General features: G+C 55.8%; 3 protein-coding genes across 16 annotated transcripts in view; 1 reads left to right on the forward strand and 2 right to left on the reverse strand.

Annotated features, from left to right (window-relative positions):
* Window positions 1-4597, reverse strand: part of BORCS8 (BLOC-1 related complex subunit 8) — a 27181-nt gene extending 22584 nt beyond the window's left edge. Inside the window, exons 1-3 of one of the 3 annotated variants that reach the window (XM_008539255.2) lie at window positions 4040-4545; window positions 1620-1732; window positions 1066-1130 (exon numbers count right to left, since the gene is read on the reverse strand). In XM_008539255.2, the coding sequence (XP_008537477.2) occupies window positions 1066-1130; window positions 1620-1732; window positions 4040-4076 (215 nt within the window). In that variant the 5' untranslated portion in view covers window positions 4077-4545. Of the gene's footprint in view, window positions 1-1065; window positions 1131-1619; window positions 1733-4039 lie in introns of all 3 variants that reach the window. The other 2 variants (XM_008539254.2, XM_008539253.2) reach the window with 2 other exon arrangements.
* On the forward strand, window positions 4159-9975 carry RFXANK (regulatory factor X associated ankyrin containing protein). Of its 8 annotated transcripts, none has more exons than XM_070586710.1 (10): window positions 4159-4277; window positions 4940-5079; window positions 5587-5781; window positions 7039-7122; window positions 7260-7325; window positions 7573-7673; window positions 7863-7988; window positions 8373-8439; window positions 8785-8865; window positions 9757-9975. In XM_070586710.1, the coding sequence occupies exons 3-10, from the start codon at window positions 5595-5597 to the stop codon at window positions 9825-9827; spliced, it is 783 nt and encodes a 260-aa protein (XP_070442811.1). In that variant the 5' UTR covers window positions 4159-4277; window positions 4940-5079; window positions 5587-5594; the 3' UTR covers window positions 9828-9975. The 8 variants fall into 8 exon arrangements, with proteins under 8 accessions (XP_070442811.1, XP_070442813.1, XP_070442815.1 ...); XM_070586712.1 differs by having other exon boundaries at window positions 7042-7122; XM_070586713.1 differs by having other exon boundaries at window positions 4170-4237; window positions 7042-7122.
* On the reverse strand, window positions 9486-11633 carry NR2C2AP (nuclear receptor 2C2 associated protein). Of its 5 annotated transcripts, none has more exons than XM_070586717.1 (7): window positions 11513-11633; window positions 11166-11319; window positions 10904-10994; window positions 10568-10619; window positions 10424-10491; window positions 10043-10153; window positions 9486-9746 (listed from the first exon to the last, which is right to left on the reverse strand). In XM_070586717.1, exons 2-7 carry the CDS (start codon window positions 11219-11221, stop codon window positions 9546-9548), a joined length of 579 nt encoding a protein of 192 aa, XP_070442818.1. In that variant the 5' UTR covers window positions 11222-11319; window positions 11513-11633; the 3' UTR covers window positions 9486-9545. The 5 variants fall into 5 exon arrangements, with proteins under 5 accessions (XP_070442818.1, XP_008537479.1, XP_008537480.1 ...); XM_008539257.2 differs by having other exon boundaries at window positions 10568-10673; XM_008539258.2 differs by having other exon boundaries at window positions 11488-11591.
* Between the last annotated feature and the right edge of the window lie 4345 nt (window positions 11634-15978).

Consider the following 15978-nt stretch of genomic DNA (forward strand, 5'->3'; position numbering starts at 1 on the left):
AGCAACCCATGGGTCCATCGACAGATGAACAGATAAACACAACTCGGTCCATCTATACGACAGATTATTATTCAGCCTTAAAAGGGAAGAAAATTCTGACACATGGTATAGCATGGATGAACCATAAGGACATTATGCTCAGGGAAATAAGCCAGTTACAAAAGGGACAAATACTGCATGATTCCACTTATACAAGGTCCCTAGAGGAGTCAGATTCACAGAGAGAGAAAGTAGGATGGAGGCTGGGGCTGAGGGAGGTGGATGGGGAGTTAGTGTTTAATGGGGACAGTTTCAGTTTGGGATGATGAACAAGTCTTGGAAATGGATGGTGGGGATGGCTGCACAACATTAGGAGTGCATTTAATAACACTGAATTGTACACTTAAAAGTGGTTAAGGGGCCGGCCCCATGGCTGAGTGGTTAAGTTTGCGTGCTCCACTTCAGCGGCCCAGGTTCACCAGTTCGGATGGTGGGCGCGGACATGGCACCACTGATCAGGCCATGTTGAGGCGGCATCCCACATGCCACCACTAGAAGGATCTACAACTAGAATCTACAGCTATGTACTGGGGAGATTTGGGGAGAAAAAGCAAAAAAAAAAAAAAGTGGTTAAGATGATAAATTTTATGTTTATGTATTTTACCGCAATAAAAAATTGGAAATAAGTATAAATTAAAAAATAAACAGCCGTATTCATTCTTTGGCCCAGCCCCCAGCTGCCATCCACCCTAGCAGCCAGTCTGTGGTCCGGGCTATGAGGGGGAAATGCCAGCCCCTAGTGGGGCCAGCTCCCTGCCTGGGTGGCACCTCCCAAAATACTTATCAGCCATTCTTGTGACAGATAGGGAGGGGCTCAGTGCAAGGAAGAAGCCTGCCAGAGGCACACGGGTGCAGGGCAAATGGTAAGAAGCAGGCTGGGGCTGGAACCCACCACACAGCCAGGTGAGTTGAGATCCACATGCCTCCACTCAGATGGGTTTGGAAGGGCAGGGCTCACTGGACAGCTGGCTGGGGGCCCTGAGCATCCAGGAGGCTAGGGCATGGTGGGGAGTCTGCGGTGCTCACCTGCAGGCATACTCCACTGTATAGATGGCGCCCTGGCTCTGCTCCTCCCATCGCTGCATGTCGGCCTGTGGGGAGGGGGAGTGCTTTTAGCAGGAAGGGCTGCCACTCAGAAGGCTATCCTCCCAGCTCTGTGGGATGGAGCACCCAATCACTGAAAACCACGGCCACAGAGATAGGTCCCCTCCAGCTCCTGACTTTTCCTCCTACAACTCCCCTCCCACACCAGTTGGGCTTGCTGTGAACACTTGGCCGTCACCCTTCAGGGCCTTTGCACTGGCTGTTCCCTCCGCCTGGCATGCCCTTCCCTCTGGTCTTTGCATGGCTGCCTCCTTTGTACACAGGTCACAACTAACACAGATCCTACTGTCCTCTCCTTCAAAATCTGCCCCAGATATGTCTACCCATGACCCCAACTTGGCTCAATGACCATGTGCCTCCTTGCTGGTGTCCCAGCCTTGACTCTTATCCCAGTAGCCCTTGCTCCACACTGCAGGCCCCAGCTCATGAGGTGCGGACCCTGGGGGAGGTGGGAGGCAGGGGCAGGCAGGGCTCACCTTGTGCTGGGCCAGCTCAGGCAGTGAACGGCGCACGTGCTCCTGCAGGCGGTACAGGGCCACCGACGGCTCATTGGCCAAGACATAGATGCTCTCGGTAAACTTGTCCGTGACTGGATCCAGGATTGAGAGTCAGCCAGCAGGTGGGGTGTTGGGGAGGGGGACACAGGAACAGGGAGGACAAAGGGACAAAGCATCAGACTCCTGATTCCTCAACCTATGAATCCAGCCAGAGCAGACAGGAGTGTCCAGTGTCTCCCCCAGCAGCTGGGTCACCTGTGTCCCCAGTGATGGGTTGAAGGAGATGGTCACAGCAGAGCTGGACAAGTCTGTCTGGGAGTCACAGAAGGATCTCAATCTCGATGATGTTAATGCACCGAGTGAACTCATAATCTCTCCCCGCCCGAACCCACTTGTAGTGGACACTGCTGCCACCCACTCAGATGCCCCCAAATTCCATTTACCCCAGTGACCACATCTGAGATTCTTCTTCAGAGGATGCCCACTGGTTACTGGACCTGAAAATGCCTGAAAGTTTACATCCCTGGGTGGCCTCTGCCATGACTGACTAGGGAAGCGTATGAAAACCCGTGACCCGAGCTGTGTATCAGAGGCATGACTCATGCCCCTGAGCTCCCCTCTGGGATCAGGCTGAGTCCTCCCGCCATGGAATTTTACCTGAGGTTGCTCATTGCTCAGCCTCCTCCCTGGCCCTGTCCTGTTTCCTACTCTCCCCTGTGGGGTTCTCCTGGTAAGTAAATTACACACAAATCCTCATCCCAGGGTATGCGTCAACAAACGGCATTCCCAGCCAGCTGGTCATCTACACCCTCCCATCCAAGAGCAGATCCTGCTGGTTCTGCCACAAAACAAAGCCTAAATCTCACTCATTCTTACCATTACCCTGTCCCCACTGGTCCACCTCCCACCTGGATGCCAGATTCAGTTCCTCCCTGGTCTCCCTGTGTCCCCTCCTGCCAACAGTCTGATCTCCAGACTTCAGATGGAGTGAGCTCCTAATGAACATATCAGATATGTCCCTTCCTTGCTTGAAACTCTCCCATGGCTCCCATCAGCCAGAGAATAAAATCCACCTACTTAGCATAGCCCACAATGCCCTGCATGTTTTGCCTGCTGTTGACCTCCCTGCCCTCCTCGCCCTCCACCCCAGGCACAACGGCCTCCTGGCTATTCCTCGGACACTCTCAGCACTATACAAAAGCACTTTCTGAGATGATGGAAAAGTTCTATAATCTATACCGGCCAATTTGGTAGCCGCTAACCACGTGTGGCTACTGAGCACTTGAAACGTGACTCAGAAATCAAATTTTACCTAATTTTAATTAAATACCCACAAATACTGTGACTAGTAGCTATAGAGTGTGTTGCAACACAGCTCTAAACACTTCGCCACCTCAGGGCCTTTGCATCTGTTTTTCCCACCACTCATACACCCTCCCCCCACTGGGTTCTTTTCATCCTTCAGCTCAAATGTCACCTGGGCAAGGCCTTCCCTGATCTGATCACCAGGCTTAATCAGATATCCCTTCCACCTCATTCTTGACCTCAACACCTTGTTCATTTCTCTTATACTTAAATTCTCATTCTTTATTAGGTTACATGTTTACAGAAAAAAAGAAATTAAAGCTTGGATTCATGAGGGCAGGGGCTTCTCTGAGCCTCAGTTTCCTCATCTGTAAAAATGGGATAACGGTACCCATCTCGAGGTTTGCTGCAGAGATGGACCGGGTGCTATTGCCCAGTGCAGTGTGGCTGGCAAGAGACAGCACCCTGGTGTGTCTGGGAGTCGAGAGAGGCAGGGAATCTCTCCAGCTCACTGCTGTAACGAGTGGGGCAGAGCCCACCCTGCCACCTCCAAACTGTGCCCCCTTACCCTCTTAGGTTTCCTCGGTGTGAAATTGCGCATAGTAATACCTTACACCTCACGGTGTTGTTAAGAAGGAGATGGAATTCGGTGTACTTGAGCCTTCTAAATAATTAACTAAAAAAATAACAAACACCTGTATAACTTAAAAACAGTTCGTGGCATTTTGTAATTTGTAACTCTGTGACTTACAAATATTTGATAAGCCAACGTAAACATACACAAACGCGTAAATACGTAGGAAACAATACACAGGCCATGGCCACGCCCCAGGCGTTCCTCCAATGCTTTACAAATATCGGATTATTGAATTCTCACAACAATCCTATGGGAGGTGGGAGGAAGACTATTGCGCTCCCCTTTCTAAGATGACAAAACCGAGGCACCGAGACTTTCTAAAGGTTTCAAAACTAGTCAGCGGCCAAACCGGGATTCCACAGCAGTTCAATCACTGCCCCGCACGCTCCCTCCGCGCCTTCGCCCCTTCCCGCCCTCCGTCCGGCCGCCCCTCCGTCCCTCTCGGGGCCCGCACCACCTTTCTTCCCCTTGAGCTGCATCTCTGGTTCCTCCATAGCGACAGCGCCCCGATCCCGAGGACTGCCACCGGAAGTCTGGGGATGGAGACCGCTGCCTAAACCTTCCCCTGCAAAACCGGACGCCGCCCTGACTCAGTTCCGGTAACCAAGTGGCCTACCCTCCCTGCTCCTCCGTCTACCCAGACAGAAGAGGGACCGTGAGTGGGAGACTGGGGAAGGAGCCACACTCGGAGGCGGGTGAGGAGGGGGCGGAGACCTCCTGAAGCTCCAGGAGGGACACCTAGGCGGGGGAGGGGTAAGGGTGTTCTCGCTTCCCGAATCCCCTTTTCTGGAAGCAGACGAAATGGGGGAACACGCCACACAGCGCTCACTTCGGGCTGTATAAACGCCCTCCTTGTACCCTCCCCGCTGCCACCAAATCCCTGCACATCCTCATGAGCGCCCAAGACTGCACAGGGAACATTGTTATGGGAGGCGCCGGCAATGGCGTCGCCCCTTTAAATCCCAGACGCCCTGCCTGCTTCCCTCCCGCCCTCCGCCTGAAGAAAGCCCCGCCCATTCGCCCGAAGGTGGAGCTGATTGGCTCCCTCTGGAAAGACGTGTGGGCGGAGCTGAGGGTGAGGGAAAACAGTGGCCGTGAAATCCTCTGAGGTCCAGCCCACCCCTCTCCGACAGAGAGGGGCTCCCATCTGAGCCACGGGGACAAGAACGCGCAGGCGCAACTGCATTGCTCGGGCACAGGCGGAAACCACGCCCCTCCCCCAAAACTTAAAGGGCCAGAAGCAGCTCCCGCTCCTCGGCCCTTCCGCACTTTTGGGAGACGGGGGTGCGCAGGCGCAGTGGGGGAGCTCTGGGGTAGGGGTAGCGGTCGCGTATCAAGTTGCTCTCTGTCCTGGCAGAAGAAGCTAGGGCGCTGAGGGTCCAGGCGCCAGCTCGCTCTCCCCTACAGCAGTTGGAGGAGAAAAGTTCGTGAATTGGGCCCCCAAGTTTTGGGGGACCCGGGCTTGCTGCGCGGAGCGACAGAGGAGGCCCGTGGGAGGTGAGTGGACCTCCTGGATCTGTTTGGGAGGGGCAGATGAGATGGGACCAGTCACATCTTTGTTGAGCCCTCACTCATTCTGCGAACAGCCCCCGCAAAATAACCACAGAGAACATTTATCAAGCTGTGCTCGTGCCCGTATATGAGGCCCCCTGCTCACCTGTTTACTGACGTGACTTCTTTTAGACCTAATTTCCCCACTTTATTTATGAGGAAACTGAGGCTCAGAGTAGTTAAGTCACGTGCCCAAGTTCTCACAGCCTGTAAGTGGAGGGATTCGAACCTAGATAGCTGACCCCAGAGCTAGGGCTTTTAAGTAGTGTATGTTATATGTGCCCTGGTGGTGGAGAGGAGTGGACCTGAAAAGCAGTTGGACTCTGGTCTCATTTCCCTGGCTGACCCCTTTTACCCACCCTCACTGTGCAAGGCCAGGTATGCGGTCGGTGCTTACTTAATAAAAGCTGTTGATAATTATTGCCATCTCTCCCCTTTTGGCGCTTCCCCCAGCTTCTCCCATGGAGCCCACCCAGCCTGCAGAGGACCTCAACCTGACCCAGCAGCCCCCCACCCCAGAATTTGGAGACCCTGAAGACCCTGGGGATGAGGCCCCCGATGGCTCCGACACTGTAGTCCTCAGTCTCTTCCCCTGTACTCCGGAGTCTGGGAATCCTGAGCCCGATGCTGGCGCCTCCTCACCTCAGGGTAGGATACTGTCCTGGGCTCCAGCCTCTGGGATGTGCAGATGGTGGAGTGTCAGACCTAAGACGGGATTTCTGTGTATGGCCCGCTACCCAGTGCGGGTCTTTCCTCTCCACCCAATGAGGGATCGCTTATTTGTTTTTTTCATTGTGGTAAAATCCACATAACATAAAAGTTACCATTTTAACCAGAATTACATTCAATTTAGTGGCAGTAAGTACATTCACAATGTTGTGTAACCCCCACCTCTATCTGTAGTCCCAGAATATTTTTATCACACCCAAAAAAGAAATCCCATATCAACTAAGCAGTCACTCCCATCCCTCTCTCCCGTAAGTCCCTGGCAACCATGAATTTGTTTTCTCTTTTCTATGGATTTCCCTGTTCTGGACATTTCATGTAAATGGAATCACACACTATGTGACCTTTTGTGTCCGGCCTCTTTCACGTACCATATTGTTTTTGAGGTGCGTCCATATTGTAGCATGTGTCAGAGCTTCATTCCTTTTCATGGCTGAGTACTATTCCATTGTGTGGATGGACCACATTTTGTTTATTCATTCATCCATTGATGGACACTTGGGTTATTCCCCTTTTGGCGATAGTGACTAGTGCTGCTGTGAACACTTGTGTAAAGTTTTCTTCTAAACACCTGATTTCAACTCTTTGGGGTAGACTCCTGGGAATGGAATTTCTGGGTCAGTTGGTAATTCTGTGTTTAACTTATTGAGGATCTGAGGATTTGTTTTGACTGGAGCCCTTGACTATGTCTAACTCAGTCCTCCCAGGGCCTTTGTCCCTGCCGTTCCCCCTGTGTGGAATGCTCTTCCCACACCTCTTCCCAGGGCTGGCTTCTTCACCTAGCTGAGTTCAGTTAGTGTCGCCTCCTTGGAGAAGCCCTCCCTGACCACCTTGTCTAAAATGGACTCGCTGCCTGCCCTCCTTTCTTGCTACCTCCTTCCACCTGCTTTCCATTTCTCTTGAACATTGTTTCAGCCTGAGCTTTCATTCTGTTTCTCTGTTTCTCTCTGACTCCCTCACTCATCCACAGGCCCCTGGAGAGCAGCGGCTTGGTCTCTTGCCCAGAACATTGCCCAAGCGGAGGAGAAATGCACACCCTGGGCATCCGGGAGAGTGGAAGAAGTGGATGGTGGATGGTGGGGTCAGGCACTGTCTTTGGCAGCTCCAAGCCCCCAGGTTCTGGCCTGAAGCCCCAGTGACATATACTGAGGGGAAACTGAGGCCCTTCCTCTCTCTCAGCAGGCAGCTCCCTCAAGCACTCCACGACCCTCACCAACCGGCAGCGGGGGAACGAGGTCTCAGCCCTCCCGGCCACCCTGGACTGTGAGTGGGCCCCCAGTCCCCAAGGGGAGGAGGGGTGGTGGAGGCAGGGGCTGGGAGGAGCAACTTCAGACAGGGATAAACTGAGGCACAGAGCGGAGATCGGAGGGGTGAGGACTCTGCCTCTCTCTGGCCCCCAGCCCTGTCCATCCACCAGCTTGCGGCCCAGGGGGAGCTGAGCCAGCTGAAGGAGCATCTGAGGAAAGGTGTGTGTGCATGTTCGTCACCGTTGTGTCCGTGCCTGCCTGACCATGCATGCTGTGTGCATGTCGGTGCTGACATGGCCTGAGCCTCCAGGTGGGCACCTGTCTAGACATGTTGGACCTGTCCATATTTTGCATCTACATGTGTGCTTCCCCTACCTCTGACCCCAACCGCCTGCGCCGTCCCACTCCCGCAGCACTGGGGAGAGTGGGCAGGGTGCAGCCCAGTGGTACCACCCCCTCCTGCCAGGCGACAACCTCATCAACAAGCCGGACGAGCGCGGCTTCACTCCCCTCATCTGGGCCTCGGCCTTCGGAGAAATTGAGACCGTCCGCTTCTTGCTCGAGTGGGTGCGTCCCGGCCCAGCTGGTGACTTCCCAGGGACTCAAGGGCGGGCCAGGTCTCGGCTGAGTCTGCTGGTGCCATGTCTGTAAGACGAGGCTGCCATGGGGACACCAGGATTCAGGGGATGCCCTCACTTCTCCCACCACTGCTCCCTCTGCCCTCCCTTCTGTCATTGCCCCCTCTGCTTGCCCCAGGGTGCTGACCCCCACATCCTAGCCAAGGAGCGGGAGAGTGCCCTGTCACTGGCCAGTACAGGTGGCTACACGGACATCGTGGGGCTGCTACTTGAGCGTGACGTGGACATCAACATCTACGACTGGGTGAGGTGCCTCCCCCACCCTGTCCTGGGCACTTCAGGGGTACCAGGGTTGCTGAGAACACAAGACAGACCCATTCCCAAGCCTCACAAAACTTCCAGTTTGGGGCGGGGAGCCAACACATAAACAGTCAGCTGAGATGTAGTGAATAACACTGTGATGGCAGGCGCACAGACAGCTGCAAAAGCCCAGAGACGGCCTGTACCACCAAGGGAGGTCAGGGAGGGCTTCTTGGAAGGGGGAGTATCTAAGTTGAGACCCAAAGGAAGAGCTAGACAGGCCAGGTGATGAGCAGGAGGAGGAACCACATTAAATTGGAGGGTGCAGGGTGTTGTGAGAATCTGGAAAAGACAGAGTGTTGGTTGCCCCCGCCCCTGCCCCTAACAGAATGGAGGTACGCCACTGCTGTACGCCGTGCGTGGGAACCATGTTAAGTGTGTCGAGGCCTTGCTGGGTGAGTGGGAGTAGAGGCTGGCTCTGCAGAATCCTGAGGGCCAGGGAGGGGTCCGAGCTCTACTTGAACAGCTCTTGGATGGACAGTCACTGCCTACTTTTCCCAGAGGATGGATCTGGGGACAGGAGGTGGTCGGATAGCATAGGGGTCTGCCTGCCTGGTTCGAGCACCTACACCCTCTGTGCCTCAGGGACCCTGGAGTGGGGGGATGCTATTGGCCACATTCTTTGGAGAGCTCAGGCTCTGTCCAAGGCCATGCAGACAACCAGCAGACTTGTGGCTGCATCTTGTGGGGCAGTTACTGGTCCTCCTGAGCCCCGCTGTAGCACCTGCTTTGTTTTGCAGCCCGAGGAGCTGATCTCACCACCGAGGCTGACTCTGGCTACACCCCGATGGACCTCGCTGTGGCCCTGGGATACCGGAAAGGTTGGCCTGAGACACACAGGGCATTGACAGGGTGCTGGAGGCAGGGTGACCACAGAGGGGTACACAGGATATCCCCCTCGGCTGTCAGACGTTGGCAGTGAGAATGTTTGTGTTAGCAAATGTCGAGTGCCACTGTGCACCTGGCCTGGGCATGTCCTAGTCTCAGCTCTCAGGGCAACCTGGGCACTGCGGGTGGGAGGCTCAAAGGAGCCCTGGCCCAGCCCAAGGAGGGGTGGGGGGCAGGGAGGGCTTCCTGGGGACCCAAGGGGAGGGAGGGGATGGTTCAGGCTGGAAGAACAGGGCACTCAGAGGCCTGGCAGGGTGAGGACGCCAGGAGGGAGGGGGCTGGGCCACTGTGCCTGAGGCCATGGGGGCAGCCCTCTCCGTGGCAGGAGGTGTGTGGGAGCCAGGGCCGCAGGCAGACCCCAGGCTGATTCTCCACTTCCCCCTTCAGCTTCCCCATCCATAAAAGGGGGCATCTTCACTAGAACCGACCCTCAGGGTCGTGGGGGAAATGGAGGGCTTGAGAAATTTCCCCTCCTCCCTTCGAGGAGTTTATTGGGGCAGAAGTCATTTCTCACAGCCCCTCTTGTCTTTTCATAAAAGTCACAATTTGGCAATTGTTTGCTAAGAAATATTTTTATGACTCTGAAAAGCCTCCAAAATGCATTTTTACAAACTTAGGGGAAGTTGAGGTTTCTGGGATGGGGGCCTCTGTCTTCCCAGCTGTGCTCTGGGAGTGGCGTGTGTTTCCCAGTGCGAGTGGATCCTCCATCCAGATTCCAGGGCTGGGAGGCTCCAGTTCGCCCCCAAGGGGAGGCTGCAGGTTGGCCTGTGCCTCCGCAGCCCTCAGTCAGTCCATGGCCCACCTTCTGCCTGTCCTGTTTCCAGTGCAACAAGCGATCGAGAACCACATCCTTAAACTCTTCCAGAGCAACCTGGTACCCACCGATCCCGAGTGAAGGCCACCTGCCGGGGACTCAGACATTCAGGGAACGAAACGGTTGACCCAGAGCTGGGGGAACCCAGAACTGGCTTCAAAGGCAGCTCCTGGACAGACGGTGGGAGGGGGCCCTTCCCAAGAGGAGCCAATAAACCTTCTGTGCAGAACTTGAAGGACTTGGCTGTGCTTCCCCAAGGGCTTCCAGGAAGAGGCAGTGGCCCAGTGGGTTCATACCTTCTCCCCCAGCACCCGCAGGTGGTAGATGACCACACGGCCAAAAAAGTCAGTGGCGTCCTCAAACGTCACCTTCAGCCGGTCTACGTCAGCAGCTGGCACAGGGAAGGTGTGAGCGCGGGCAGTCAAAGGAAACAGGTGGCTTGTCATATCCTACCTACCCTCAGCCCTCACCCAGTCCCAATTCAGACACTACTAATGAGCTGGGTGACCCAGCATGGTGTGGGCCCCTCTGAGGCTCTTACACAGAATAGGTGATTATCAGCCCATTTTACAGATGAAGCCTTGGAGGCCCAGAGGCCACTTGCTCAAGGTCATATGCCAGGGCCTACAGCTTTCAGAGGCACAGACCACCCCACCCCAGAGGCTGGGGCAGGATATCTGAAGTGAGTTGTTGTCCTCCGGGTAGAAGTCCACAATCTTGCCAAGAGCCTCACTCCCCTGGGAACCTGCAGTGGAGAAAGAGGCAGACTGTAAGGCCAGGGTACCCCCTCTAAACCCCCACCTTCCAGGGCATTCCAGTACCTTCCAGGCAGCCCCGGTGACTGGAGAAGCCCCCCTGGAACTGGATCTGCAGCTGGGAGACACAGACGCGCTGGGGAAACTCCAGTATCACCCACTGGGAGGGGCCCTAGAAGCCGACAGGAAACTGAGGCCCAAGGTTACTCCAGGCTCAGGGCCCTGCTATACCTGTCTCATTCACACAGTTGATGCCGGGGAGGAGGAGACGCAGTTAGCACATGTTCCCTCTCTGGCCAACCTGACTGTACCCAGCTGGGGCACCCCAAAGTTCTCAAGGTACCCTGGACCCCAGAATCTGATTCACACGAGGGATGGAGGGTCCAAGGAGAGATGCCTCACCTGGTCCGAGTTCCAGCACGTCTCCTCATCCTGGTCGAACAGGTGCTTCTTTCCAAACTGCCTCGTGTTGCGATTCAGCACAGAACTCACCCTGGTGGTACCAGAATTAGGACGAGGAAAGGGCCTGAGCCCAGCACCAAGGGCCCCACGGCCCCCCGCCGGGCCGCACCCTCGGCTCCCCCTTCCCTGGCTCTGTCCACCGGAGACTCAAGCCCAGGCCAAGAGCCCCGCCCGCCACTGCCCAGGCCCCCCAGGCTCTCACCTACTCACTGTGTCTGGACAAACCAAAGAGTGGGTCATCTGGGCTCCACAGGGCATCGAAGGTCTGAGTTGGGCTGTCCCGGGTTCAAATCCCGGAGCCAACGCAGCCGCAGCGGCGCGACCTTGTCCACGTCTCTGAGCCTACTCGTCCTCACCTAGAACACGGGGCAAGAACCGTCACTGCCCCGCCGCTCCAGTCCTAAATGTCGCCTTGATCACCCACTTGCCAGAAAAATTGGGGGATTCGGGGTAACTGCCAATGACCAGGGGTCAGGCCTTTCACAGCAGGGCCAAGAAGGGAAACAAGTTTCCCGTGGGCTTACGGGGACGATCGCTTCCTCTCCGAACCTCAGTTTCTCTGCGAACAGCTCCGGAAACCAAGAGCTGGACCCGGAACCGCGTGGACACTGCGCAGGCGCACTGAGACTCGGGCCCGCCCCACCCTCTCTCCCGGGGCGGGGTTTGACTTGAGCCCTGCCCCCGTGTTCGCCTCTTAAAGGGCCCGCTCCCCTCGATTGAGTTGCCCGTTGGAACTGGAGGAAGACTGGCGCCAAAAGCCACTACATGCGGGGCGCTGTCCTTTGGTGCCCGCAGGTATAGAGCACTGGTTTTGGAGAGACTTCCTATAGCGATGTCTTCCTACCTGGGGAAATCTACTGAATCCATACCCTAACTACTAATGCTGGCTGGGAACCCCCGCACCTCACTGCCTCCCAGAGGCCAAAGGAAGACTCGGGGAAGAGGCCACGATGTTGGGAGTACAGGGAGTCATCGTAAGCCCTGTGTGTCCTGTCTCAGCCTCCAAAATTGTCTTCCCAGTAAATGCTGCCTGGAACATGGAGGAAGGCATGTGACATGGGTTTTTTAGGATGAATACGAGTTTACCAAGTCAGATTACACCAGGCCTCAGATACCAGGCTAAAGATTTCGTTCACTAAACAACTCCTGTCATCCCCTACTGCCCAGCCTTGTGTTAGGTAATGCTGGGGGTGGTGAGAGACCTCAGATTCAGCCCTATACCTGAGGGACCCCCAATCTGGGCAAGACAGAGCTAGACACAGACACTCCCAGCCCCATGGGGCCAGGGCTGAGCCAGAGGGAGAGATACCGCTGGGAGAGGAGGGCCTCTCCCTGGAGGGCGGGCTTCCTGGGAGAGGGAATATTGTGCCTGCACCTTAATGGTGGGCAGGATTCACCAGGGTGACAAAAGTGGGGAGTGGGGGGACGGTGGGTGGTCCAAGCAGGGAGAACAGCATAAGCAAAGGCCTGGTTGGGTGAAAGATCATGAATTTAAATAAAATATGTGGAGCCAGATCCTGCTGGGCCTGCAGAGTCATGAAAGGTGGTTAAGAAAGGCAGGAGAGCATCCGAGCTGCGTGAATGGAGGGTTCTGAGACAGAGTGGCACTGGCAGGATGCTGTGGTTCCTGGCTTCAACTGAATGGTCTGAGGTCCAGCCTTTTTCTTCAAGGGCTGGGGGAATGGTCCTCCTGGCATCCTACTAGCTTCTGCCCAAGCCCACTCTGGGACAGGGGGTGGGGAGCTGTCTGGGAAACTGGGTTACCAGCAGAAAGGCTGCCCCATGAGCCCCTGCCTGCCAGGACTTCCTGCGTTCAGTCATGGTCTGCTGCCATCCACACCCCGCCTGCTGGGCTCAGGGCTGTGGCTGGGGGTGGCAGGAAACACCTCTCTAGCCCCAGAGGAAGTTAGGAAGAGCATGGACTCTGGAGGACTCAGATCCAGGCCACTCACTGGCTGTGTGACGTTGGACAAGCATCTTGACTTCTCTGAGCCTCAGTTTCCTCATCCGTGAAAAGGAGGGAATTCTATTTATAGGACTGTTGGAGAATTCACTGGGCTCTTCGGGTTGACACATAGCAACAGTGGCTGACCTTTGTTGAGAGCCCACCTTGTGTTTCACTTGAAGCCACGTTTTGTCTCCATCCACTGGCTCATTAAACCTGCTGTGCTGGTCCATGTCACCGCCATTTTACAGCTGAGGATGTGGCCACTGGGCCAAGGTCCCTCAGGGAGGATATGGATGGCTCCAGGGCTCCCCACGCCACTCCTGGTCTTGGCATGGAGCCCTCTTGCCCACTGGGATCAGGCCAGCTCCAGTACCCTCTTCCCGCCTCCTCACCCCACTGGCGCCTGGGCATGAAAGAGCCTCCTGTTTCTCCAGGGAATTAGCTGCTCTAAGCTCCCAGCAGGGCAGCCAAAAGTGGTCCATTCATTTGCCTGAGTGAGGAGAGACTAGGCACTCCCTCTCCCCTCACCCCAGGGGATGGGGCAGAGGGAGCTTCAGAAGAGCCAGGAGCTGCAACTCTCTTTTGCTGAGGGAAACTGAGGCACAGAAAAGCAAAGTCATTTGGCTAAGGTCACCCAGGGGGACTGGGATTCAAACCCCGGTCTGACTCTGGAGTTCCCTCCACCAGGACGAGTTCTGCATTTCTCAGGAAAGAAAATGGAGGCTCAGAAAGGCTCAGGGATTTAAAGTCACACAGCAAGCGTGGGTCAGCGAGGACTCTCGCTGGGGAGGCAGCCCCACCCATGGCAGAAAACAGGTCCCACGTCCCAGGAGCTTGTCACCCCGGAGCAGGGCAGGCAAAGGCCCTTGGCTAGCTTCGAGCCTTGGTTTCTGCTGAAGAGTGGATGCAACGGAGAGTCTGCTGTGGGGGGTGTGACAGGGCCCCCAGCCCGCGGCCCTCTCTGGGGCAGCCCCAGGTCTGATTTCTCCTCTGGGGTTGCCTGGGTCCACAGGGTCTGGCTCAGAGCAGACAGACGCTCCCTTGGTGCCAGCTGGACTTGTAGGTCCCGGCAGGGTGGGAGCCTGTGTGAGGGGAGGCGAAAACGGGAGTGGGAGTGGGTGGCCAGGTGTGAAGGGACTGAGGTGAACTCTTGTGGGAAGACTGAGGGCCAGCACTGGGTGTGTTGGTTGGTGAGCACGAGTGGCTGTGAGTGTGGCCCCGCGAGGACTGTACGTCTCTGTGTCGTCAACATGGTGCCAAGCGATCGTGGTCGGGTGCTGGCTGTCTGTAGGTGTGCCCATGGCTGTAAATGTGGTTGGGTGTGAACAACGTGGGGCAAATGTGGGCTGTTTGTGGCTGCCAGGAAGGCTAAGCTGCGCTGAATGTGAATTGTGGTGGGTGGGTGTGTTTGAGTGTGAAGGGACTTCAGGTGCGCCCAGGCTCACCGCTGTGAGTTTGGTTGTGCAGAGGCATGACTTGTGTGTGAAGGGTGAGGTTGTGTGCGGCCTGTGTGACTTATATGTGGCCTTGCTGGGCATCATTGTATATGAGCCACCTGTGCTGTCACTGTGTCTGAGATGTGACTGTGTGTCAGTCGTTGTTGGTGAAATTGTGTGTAACCAATGTGAATGTGAATGCATCTGCCATGTCTGTGTGTCACCTTGGGTATGCTGAGAGGCACTTTGGGGGATGTTGTCCACCCCTGAGATCCAGCTCTCCTGGAGGGTCCAGCCTCCCCACTCCTGCCCTGGCCCACAGCCTCCTCCCCTGCTCCCTCCCCCGATTTGCAGCAGCCCCTGGCCGAGGCCCCAGTGCTGGGGGGACAGAGAAGGCACTCAGGGCTGGGGGTGGGGGGGTGCTTGCCCAATCCCAAGGCAGGCCTATAAATAGCTCTTTGAGCCCAGCAGATTCCCAGGCAAGGTTGCCTCATTCAAGCCCCCGGCAACCGCCGTCCCCGGGCCCCAGGCCAGCCCCTCTAAGCTCAGCCCTGGCACCAGCCAGGGGGGCTAGGGGGTAGGGCGGAGGGGGGAGTAGAGGGATGGGGACGGTTGGGGTGGAGGTCAGCTTTGCTCTGAGGCCACAGACCTGGGCTCCTACTCAGCCCCTACCCATACTGTGCAACCTCAGGTAGGTGGTCTCATCTCCCCAAGCCTCAGTTTCCCCAGTTGGAAAGTGGGCAGCAGCACATAGCAGCCCCCATCTCTTGTGTTTACTTCCCATTTCATTCTCCCAGCAACCTTGTAAGGTAGGGACTCTTAATTATCCCTGTTTTAGGTGGGGAAACTGAGGCACAGAAAGATGGAATGGCTGGCCCAGAGTCACTCTGTTAAGGTGGCAGAGAGGGGTTTTGAATCCTGGACTTGTGGAGGTCAAGCTGCTTGGCTCCCACGCACATCACACAACCACACTCAGACGCCGCCGCTGTCACTCACCACTGCTGCAACCACCACGCCCCTCACACCAACCTGTCACCTGCAGACACTCAGATCTGCATGATCCCTGACCTCCGCTCTTCCTCTGTGACCAGGCGTTGGACAGGAAGCAGAGCTCCCTGGTGTGTCACTTTGGCCCTAGGGGTTCGCACTCGCCTGCCCCCAGACCAGCAACTGAGTCTACACGCATGAGACACTGACACGTACAGAAGCCTGTGGCAACCTTGCTCCTCTGAGGTCTCCCCTCGCTCCTACACTCTCTTTGTAATTCTGAAGAAACTATCTTGTCCCTTGCTTGTCTATGCCCCCACCATACTGAGTCCGCTCCTCAGAGATGCACAAACACATACACACACACACACACAGATGCAGGACACTGGGTGGAGCATACTACCCTCTGCCCAGGGCAGCCCATTCTCAGCTGAGAGACTAAGGAAGGACGGTGGTGCGAGGGCCTCATCTCTTTAAGTTTTCGTCCCCTCTCACTGCCATTTCTCACTGTGGTAAAATACACAGAATATGAAATTTACCATTTTAAAACTGTATAATTCAGTGTATTCATATTATTGTACAACCATCACCTCTATCTAGTTCTAGAACATTTTCATCATCCCGTCCTCTTTAGGAGTCATTTC

This window comes from Equus przewalskii, chromosome 20, assembly GCF_037783145.1.
Source record: "Equus przewalskii isolate Varuska chromosome 20, EquPr2, whole genome shotgun sequence".
Taxonomy (NCBI): Eukaryota; Metazoa; Chordata; class Mammalia; order Perissodactyla; family Equidae; genus Equus; species Equus przewalskii.